This window comes from Hypomesus transpacificus, unplaced genomic scaffold, assembly GCF_021917145.1.
Source record: "Hypomesus transpacificus isolate Combined female unplaced genomic scaffold, fHypTra1 scaffold_184, whole genome shotgun sequence".
In the NCBI taxonomy this organism is placed as follows: Eukaryota; Metazoa; Chordata; class Actinopteri; order Osmeriformes; family Osmeridae; genus Hypomesus; species Hypomesus transpacificus.
Window position 1 is genome coordinate 209,765 of NW_025813733.1, and position 10,282 is coordinate 220,046.

The following is a 10,282-nucleotide window of genomic DNA, read 5'->3' on the forward strand; positions in this document are numbered from 1 at the left end:
GCAGGTTGGTGGATGAATGAGAAGTTTAAAGCTGGTGGCTCATGCTGGTGAGCATTCGATGTTAGAGAAAGACACACGCTCACACACAGATACATACACACTCACACATACATACACACATACATACTCACACACACACACAAACGTGCATGTGGATGAATTGTGTCCCTTGCTGAGGTGATGATGGGAGCAACAGGGGACGTGACCTTCAGATGTGAAAACACGACCTTGTCACGACCTTCACATATGACGACACGACACATGCTGAGCTTGGAACCTCAACCTCTTCACAGTATCCCTCTATCTCACCCCTCCATCCCCCCTTCATCCATCCCCCCCCTCCCCTCTTCCCTCCCTTTATTCATGTTCTGTTCCAGTATTGAAGCTGCTCCTTCATGAGCATGTTGCCATCTCTGTGTTTACTCTGGAAGAATATCCCTCTTCTCTCAGTAGAAGGAAGCTCATTCTGACACTCATTATTCTCCTGTAGTAATTATGCAAAGTTAAGCAGTCGTTTGTGTAAGGCATCTATGTTTCACTCAGTACCTGATTGACTGACAGACAAGATGTTGTTATATCTGTTCCACCTGTATGTGTGTGAGTGTGTGTGTGTGTGTGAGTGAGTGTGTGAGTGATCATCCTGCAGCCCCATGGACACACCCTGGCAGAGAGGGCCGATGGGTGTGGGTGTGTGTGTGTGTGTGTTTCTTTAAACTTCAGACTTTCAAAACATTGCGAGACCCTAGTGTGTTTTACTAAATAGCTGTTTGAAAGTTTCAGTTTGTTTTCAAGGCTGTGAGCAGCAAGCCCAGTGGTGTGGAAAGCTTACCCCCCTAGTCAGCACTGAGGAACAAGCAATGCTTAAAGGACTTTTTTGGATCAATTGTGAACAATTAGAGGACAGCTTTTAACAAGGGTGGCTTAAGCCATTTTTGATCACCCCTCTAACGAGGTGTAAGTGGAATTAAGAGAGGGAATCACTTAGCTTCAGGGGAATCATTTAGCTTCAGGAGTTGAACGTTTCTGGAGACACGGCATGGAGCTGCAGTGATGTGGCACTGCTCCCTACTCGTCTCTGGTGTTGTTGTGGGAGGGACTGAAATATGGATCTCTTTAAGTTGGCAGTGGGCCCCCAAACCTTTGTGTTTAACCCTGGGGCATGGGGCAGTTTGATTTTATTGAGTGGGCAGCACTGTGTGCTTCATTTGCTGCATTTGCATACAGTGGCAGGACTCATAAATCAATGAGTTTGTTTGGCAGGCGTTCCTCACTAGAGGCCGGCTGGGAGGTGTGGGGGGAGGAGGGGGGGAGAGGGAGGGAGACAGCAAATGCCCCCAAACGTTCCCCTGCCTCACCCCTCCTCTCCCTGCCTCCCCTTCCATGTGAGACCAGGAGCTTCTGTTGAGAGGACGAGCCAAGCGGGAAGCATGTGTGATGCCACAAGGAAAGGAGCCAGGCAGGGGAACATGGAGAGGGAGAGGGGGAGGGGGAGGGGGAGGGGGAGGGGGAGGGGGAGGGGGAGGGGGAGGGGGGGGAGGGGGAGGGGGGGGGGGAGAGGGGGTGGGGGTGGGGGGTGGGGGGTAGAGAGACGGGACCAGACAGAGAAACAGAAAGTGAGAGAGTCAGAGCTTAGATTCTGTCAGCTTCTGTCTGCCAGTGTTTGACAGACAGATATCTGTGGAGGATTTGTCCTGTTCATCCCCTTCTCCAGGGTTGATCTGTGGACACCAGCCTGATGCCCATGACATCACTGAGCATGTCAATAACAGGGATGAAGTCTTCATGGAAAGTCTCATTACACGTCTGGAAATTTTTTGTTGTGTTACAGAGAGAGGCAGATGTTGGTAGATATGATGATCCCCAACACACTGGCCAGCTAACACAGTACAGATGGTACACACAACACAACACAGTACAGATGGTACACACAACACAACACAGTACAGATGGTACACACAACACAACACAGTACAGATGGTACACACAACACAGTACAGATGGTACACACAACACAACACAGTACAGATGGTACACAAAACAGTTATCCCGTAATAATGTATACTTCGTTTTTTATGGTCTACTACTAAGCTATACACTCCCCTGAAGGAATGAATAGATTAATGAATGAGTGAATGAATGCATGAATGAATTCGTGAATGAATCGTGAATGAATAAGTGAATTAATTAATGACTGAATTATTGAATTAGTGAATGAATGCATGAATGAATAAGTGAATGAATGCATGAATGAATTAGTGAATGCATGAATGAATTAGTGAATGAATGCATGAATGAATTAGTGAATGAATGCATGAATGAATTAGTGAATGCATGAATTAATTAGTGAATAAATGCATGAATTAGTGAATGAATGCATGAATGTGTGAATGCATAAATGAGTGAATTAATTTGTGAATGAATGTGTGAATGCATGAACGAGTGATTGTATGAATTAGTGTATGAATGACTGCATGAATGAATGAGTGAATGCATGAATGAGTGAACAAATGAACTGCTCCAGAAGATTCCAGACGGGAGAGATGGATCTTTCCTCTCAGTGGGTGGAGCTATGCAGGCCAGTAGATGGATCTCTCCTCTCAGTGGGTGGAGCTATGCAGGTCAGTAGATGGATCTCTCCTCTCAGTGGGAAGAGCTATGCAGGCCTCTAGATGGATCTCTCCTCTCAGTGGGAGGAGCTATGCAGGCCTCTAGATGGATCTCTCCTCTCAGTGGGAGGAGCTATGCAGGCCTCTAGATGGATCTCTCCTCTCAGTGGGTGGAGCTATGCAGGCCAGTAGATGGATCTCTCCTCTCAGTGGGAGGAGCTATGCAGGCCAGTAGATGGATCTCTCCTCTCAGTGGGTGGAGCTATGCAGGCCAGCAGATGGATCTCTCCTCTCAGTGGGAGGAGCTATGCAGGCCAGTAGATGGATCTCTCCTCTCAGTGGGAGGAGCTATGCAGGCCAGTAGATGGATCTCTTCTCTCAGTGGGTGGAGCTATGCAGGACAGTAGATGGATCTCTCCTCTCAGTGGGAGGAGCTATGCAGGCCTGCAGTGCTGGTGCTCCAATGGGCTTGGCTGCCCTTCAGGCGGGGGTATGGCTTGCAGCAGCTTCTCCTGCTGAGGTGTTGATGTCGCCACGGTTACTGTGTTCCTTGTGTGACATCCTGTGGTGTGACAACATGGAAGCCAGCAGATGACAACAGGACATCAGTCAGTTGGCAACAACGTCAGATGGGTAGAGCTTAGTGGTAAAGCAATTAACTGCAGATTCAGTGGTGGTAGGTTCAAATCCCCCCTGTACATTGCTTTGGATAAAGGTGTGTGCTGTGTGAGCACAGTAGTGTCATCACTACAGGACCACATGGTCAGTGTGGTGAACATGAACTGGACGGTCAGTGTGTGACTTCCTGCCCCCCAGCTGTCTGGTCACCTCAGCAGTCACCTCCTCACACCTGTGTGTGTGTGTGTGTGTGAGAGAGAGAGGCCCCAGCCGTGGGGCTGCAGGTGTCACGTCTGGGGCCCAGCCAGGCAGCCTGGAGAGCCCTGGCTGCTGACAGGAAAACATAGACTGCAGAGGTCTGGGATTAGTGGGTGTGGATGTGTGTGTGTGTGTGTGGGTGGGTGTGTGTGTGTGTGTGTGCTGGATATGAAGTAAAGCCCAGAGAGGGCTGGGGATCACAAAAAAATAAAAGGAGAGAGAGAGAGGAAGAGAGAGAGAGACATCGAGGAGAGAGAGAGAGAGGCCAACGTGTAAGCCAGCCTCTCATCCCTGCAGTCACTGCTTCACACCACGACTCCTCACTTTAATATCTGGGCTCTGATAGAGAACTGTTACCTCTGCTTTGATCACAAACAAACCCGAAGGCACCATAGTGATTGCTTTAGCCTGCGTGGACTGACAGGAAGCTGCCATCACTGCAGATCCTGTGGGCTTCAGGGTAATGCTACACATATATCACTATCCACATCGATCCATCCAGAGTTTCCTGGTGCTGCATGGTCAGCGTTCATGGCACACAGGGTCTCCCCAGAGCAGAGGCCGCTCTGCTCTGGGGAAGCTGTCTTCTATCTCACCTTAAACTCCTCTCCTCTCCTCTCCTCTCCTCTCCTCTCCTCTCCTCTCCTCTCCTCTCCTCTCCTCTCCTCTCCTCTCCTCTCCTCTCCTCTCCTCTCCTCTCCTCTCCTCTCCTCTCCCCTCCCTCTCCCCTCCCCTCCCCTCCCCTCCCCTCCCCTCCCCTCCCCTCCCCTCCCCTCCCAGTCCCATATGTTGTCCTCTCAGAGCAGGTGGTGAACTGCAGGTAGATGTGTCACCTCGGCCCATGACGGCCCCCATCCTGCACACCCATTCTCACGTTGCTATGGGGACGCCCAGTGGGGGGTGGGGGGACAGTACAGGAAGTCCTCTCTGATCTCACTGAATTAAAGTCTTCAATCAGAGTGTGTGTAAGATAACACAGAAATATGTAACTGAGCTCTGTTACTGTACAGTATCTGGGAACTATGTTTTCTCTATTTGTGACTAACTGATGAAAGGTTAGATTGATAAAACAGCAAATCCACTATTGAAGCTTTTAAATGATCTCTTCAGATAAGCAATTACTTCTCATGAGTGAGGTACAACAAAAACTATTTTTGAAGCAATTGCTTTTTTGCTTTTTAATAGTTTACCAGGCCTTGTTCCTAGCCATAACATAGAGCACATATGAGTTTTTCTCAAACCCAATTACAAGGAGAACATTTGTGAAATAGCTGCTGTTGACCTTAAAGGGAGGGTAGAGAACAAGTGGGTGTCCCTGCATGTTATCATTCCCCTCAGTATATGGATGGTTATGATATCCCATTGCAGTTTCCATTAAACGCTTGGCTAATATGGGAAAAATAACTCATGTCCACAGGACTTTTCTTTGATGAACAGACTGTCATGGGAAGCCAAGCCCAAGGGTAATCGGGGGGGTGATTGGGAGCCCAGAATGCTGCCATGCTAGTCAGGTTCTGTGGTTGTTTGAGGTTGTACAGGAGACTAGAAGGTTAGTATTGTCTGTTTGAAGGCTGGTCCAGAGGTATTGCATTGCATCAAACTCCTATCTTGAAATTAGGCCACAAAAACCTCAGGCGTTAATGCCTGATTCTTAACTGGAAGTCTCTGTCTCCTGTACTCTCTAGGGCCTGTGTGTGTGTGTCAGAGTGTCTCTGTGTGTGTGTGTGTGTATGTGAGTGTGTGTTTGTCTGATTTACCTCAGCAGCAGAAACACTTAGAGGCAGCAGGATATGTGTGTGAGAGAGAGAGAGTGTGTGTGGCAGGATATGTGACAGGCTTGCAAATCTGTATAAATGAATAAAAGCAGCCCCAGATGGATGTGAGAATGACGTGCTGAGAATGGAAAGGAGAGGAGAGGCGAGGAGAGGGGAGGAGGAGAGGTGAGGGGAGGAGAGGTGAGGAGAGGTGAGGTGAGGTGAGGGGAGGGGAGGGGGAGGGGAGGGGAGGGGAGGGGAGGGGAGGGGAGGGGAGGGGAGGGGGAGGAAAGGAGGAGAGGAGAGGAGAGGAGAGGAGGTGAGGTGAGGTGAGGTGAGGTGAGGTGAGGTGAGGTGAGGTGAGGTGAGGTGAGGTGAGGTGAGGTGAGGTGAGGTGAGGAGGAGAGGGGAGGAGAGGGGAGAGAGGAGGAGAGGAGAGGGGAGGAGATGGAAGGAGAGGAGAGGGGAGGATAGGAAATGGGAGGAGAGGAGAGGGGAGGAGATGGGAGGAAAGGAAAGGTGAGGAGAGGAGAGAGGAGGAGAGGTGAGGTGAGGTGAGAGGAAAGAGGAGAGAAAAACAGAGTGGATGGGAGGAGAGGGAGAGAGGAGAGTACAGGAGAGATGAGGTAAAGAGGAGAGGTGGAGAGGAGGAGAAGTAAACTCTCTCACACTCCCCCCTCTCTATCTCTCTCTCTCATTTTCTCTTTCTGCCTGTCCTGCTCCCCCCCTCTTCCTCTTCACCTCCCTCTCCCCAATGTTCTCTGTCAAGGTGATCTTTGTTTGCGAGGTCGTTTAGCGCTGAAGCATCAATCTTAAATGCTTTGTTAGATGTCGTCTCTCTTGAAGGCGACTTTTATCCTGCACAACTAATGCATATTGTTCTGGTTTCTGAAAGACTTCTGTTTAACATTAAAGAATGGCTCCTGTTTTATACATTTATTGCCATTTGTACATGAACGTTTGTTTGCTACTTTAGACATGTGGTTGTGCAAGTTAAGCGTGCTACTGTTTAACTTTTATCCTGACTCAATGCGAGCCATTCAGCGATAAAATGTGTTCTTGAGGCCGGGGGGCATTGTCAACCTCTCCTTTCAGATGATGAAAAGATTTGTGCGTTCCTGCTGAATTCTGGAGAACCAGGTCCCTGATTGCAGTTTTCTCTTCAAAGAACTCATTTTTGAAAAGCCCAGCCAACACGACAGAAAAAAACTATTTGAATGAATTTTTTCAAAATTGAATTTTTTTCCATGTAATTTTATTCATATTTTTGTATACTTCCTGATTGGCTTTCCTTCTGCGAGAATGTCAGCATTAACCCCTTGGTCTCCCTCTGGTCTGTTTCAGATGAAACCCCCTTTGATGCCTCTGGCTCCTCCTCTCTATCTCCAGTCTCCGCCCACCCCACCTACCCATTGGCCGGCCAGTCGCTGGAGGAGGAGGGTCCTCTCTCAGTTGCCCAATCGCGTGGCAGGGTTGCCTCTGACAGGGCGGGGATTAGAGGCCAGCCGGCGTTCTCATCTTTCATCACCCGTCTGGTGGGCGACGCAAACCAGCCGCTCGGCCTCGCCCAATCACGGGCCTCGACCATGATCACCCGGGACAACCAGACCAGCCAATGGCCTTCAGATGCTCCCAGCCAGGGCAGGGAGATGTGGCCTTCGTCCTCCTCTGCTTCCTCAGCGAGTGAGTCTAGAGGCAAGCTGCCCACCAGCTCAGGTTTGGCTCTCAGCATGCTTCATCACGACTCCTGGACCAGGTCATCTGCTTCACTGAGGAGTGGATACTGGAGTTCATCGTTATCATCACCATCATCATCACCATCACCTTCATCGTCACCATCACCGTTATCATCATCACCATCACCATCACCTTCATCATCACCATCACCGTTATCATCATCACCATCACCATCACCGTTATCATCACCATCACCGTTATCATCATCACCATCACCGTTATCATCACCATCACCATCACCTTCATCATCACCATCACCGTTATCATCATCACCATCACCGTTATCATCACCATCACCATCACCGTTATCATCATCACCATCACCATCACCGTTATCATCACCATCACCGTTATCATCATCACCATCACCTTCATCATCACCATCACCGTTATCACCATCACCGTTATCATCATCACCTTCATCACCGTTATCATCACCATCACCGTTATCATTATCACCATCACCATCATCGTTATCATCACCATCACCGTTATCATCATCACCATCACCTTCATCATCACCATCATCGTTATCATCATCACCGTTATCATCATCATCACCACCATCATCATCATCATCACCTTCATCATCACCATCACCGTCATCATCATCACCATCACCATCACCTTCATCATCACCATCACCGTTATCATCATCACCATCACCATCACCGTTATCATCACCATCACCGTTATCATCATCACCATCACCGTTATCATCACCATCACCATCACCTTCATCATCACCATCACCGTTATCATCATCACCATCACCGTTATCATCACCATCACCATCACCTTCACCATCACCATCACCGTTATCATCATCACCATCACCATCACCGTTATCATCACCATCACCGTTATCATCATCACCATCACCATCACCTTCATCATCACCATCACCGTTATCACCATCACCGTTATCATCATCACCTTCATCATCGTTATCATCACCATCACCGTTATCATTATCACCATCACCATCATCGTTATCATCACCATCACCGTTATCATCATCACCATCACCATCACCTTCATCATCACCATCATCGTTATCATCATCACCGTTATCATCATCATCACCACCATCATCATCATCATCACCTTCATCATCACCATCACCGTTATCATCATCACCATCACCATCACCTTCATCATCACCATCACCGTTATCATCATCACCATCACCATCACCGTTATCATCACCATCACCGTTATCATCATCACCATCACCGTTATCATCACCATCACCATCACCTTCATCATCACCATCACCGCTATCATCATCACCATCACCGTTACCATCACCATCACCTTCACCATCACCATCACCGTTATCATCATCACCATCACCATCACCGTTATCATCACCATCACCGTTATCATCATCACCATCACCATCACCTTCATCATCACCATCACCGTTATCACCATCACCGTTATCATCATCACCTTCATCACCGTTATCATCACCATCACCGTTATCATTATCACCATCACCATCACCGTTATCATCACCATCACCGTTATCATCATCACCATCACCATCACCTTCATCATCACCATCATCGTTATCATCATCACCGTTATCATCATCATCACCACCATCATCATCATCATCACCTTCATCATCACCATCATCGTTATCATCATCACCGTTATCATCATCATCACCACCATCATCATCATCATCACCTTCATCATCACCACCATCATCACCATCACCTTTAATATTTCCATTCTCTGTGTCACTGTCACCTCCATCCTCATCATCTGAGTCTGTTGTACCAGCTGCTCCACTTCACCATAAGTCCCATCTGCCTGGTTCTGTCTCCTTACCTGGGTCAGGCGTGCCACCATCAGCCAGCCCAGGCCCAAACTCAGGCCCAACATCCGGCAGAGCAAACTCCCCAGCAGCCTCCATCCCCAGGGCACCTGCTCCTCCGTCCACACCCACGAACAGATCACCACATCCCAGGCAGTCTCTCCCCAGCACAGCTGTGGAGGTCAGCGCTAGAGACACCACCACACACAGGAGGAGCCTGGAGACTGGAATGCCTCTCCTCTCTGATCCCAACCGGGCGGAAGCAGAGCCGATGACATCACTCGGGGTGATGTCAGAGACGCCCAGGGCTGTGACAGGAAGTGACGCGTCATCTCTGGAAAGTGGCGGCCATTTTGTCTGGCCCGAAGCCATCCGCTCACACGGTGTAAGATGGAGTCTGTCTCCGGAGACAAGATCACCGCCTGGACAGCGTTTCTCATCTCCCTCCAGCAGCTCACAGATCTTATCAGCCAGCCCGGCGTCTTCCGAGAGCAAAGTGACCCAGCCACCGAGCAGCTCTGAGCCCACAGCCCTCCTGGGAGACACACCCCTCCAGGGAAACTCACCCACAGCCCTCCTGAGAGACTCACCCCTCCTGGGAGACACACCCACAGCCCTCCAGGGAGACACACCCCTCCTGGGAGACTCACCCACAGCCCTCCAGGGAGACACACCCCTCCTGGGAGACTCACCCACAGCCCTCCAGGGAGACACACCCCTCCTGGGAGACTCACCCACAGCCCTCCAGGGAGACACAATCCTCCTGGGAGACTCAACCACAGCCCTCCTGAGAGACACACCCCTCCTGGGAGACACACCCCTCCTGGGAGACTCACCCACAGCCCTCCAGGGAGACTCACCCCTCCTGGGAGACTCACCCACAGCCCTCCAGGGAGACTCACCCACACCCCTCCTGGGAGACACACCCCTCCTGGGAGACACACCCCTCCAGGGAGACACACCCCTCCAGGGAGACACACCCACAGCCCTCCTGGGAGACACAGCCCTCCTGGGAGACACAGCCCTCCTGGGAGACTCACCCACAGCCCTCCTGGGAGACTCACCCACAGCCCTCCAGGGAGACACACCCCTCCTGGGAGACACACCCCTCCTGGGAGACTCACCCACAGCCCTCCTGGGAGACACAGCCCTCCTGGGAGACTCACCCACAGCCCTCCTGGGAGACTCACCCACAGCCCTCCAGGGAGACACACCCCTCCTGGGAGACTCACCCACAGCCCTCCTGGGAGACTCACCCCTCCAGGGAGACTCACCCACAGCCCTCCAGGGAGACTCAACCCTCCAGGGAGACTCACCCACAGCCCTCCTGGGAGACACACCCCTCCAGGGAAACTCACCCACAGCCCTCCTGGGAGACTCACCCCTCCAGGGAGACTCACCCACAGCCCTCCTGGGAGACACACCCCTCCTGGGAGACTCACCCACAGCCCTCCAGGGAGACTCACCCCTCCTGGGAGACT

General features: G+C 50.6%; 1 protein-coding gene across 1 annotated transcript; it reads left to right on the top strand.

Moving 5' to 3' along the window:
* Positions 1 to 7,713: 7,713 nt before the first annotated feature.
* LOC124489175 (inactive protein tyrosine kinase pTKL-like) lies at positions 7,714 to 8,119 on the top strand (the record flags this gene model as incomplete). Its single annotated transcript, XM_047051859.1, is given in 3 exon segments — positions 7,714 to 7,761; positions 8,002 to 8,109; positions 8,111 to 8,119. Coding segments are annotated over 3 exon segments (165 nt in total), but the record flags the coding sequence as incomplete, so codon positions are not given.
* Between the last annotated feature and the right edge of the window lie 2,163 nt (positions 8,120 to 10,282).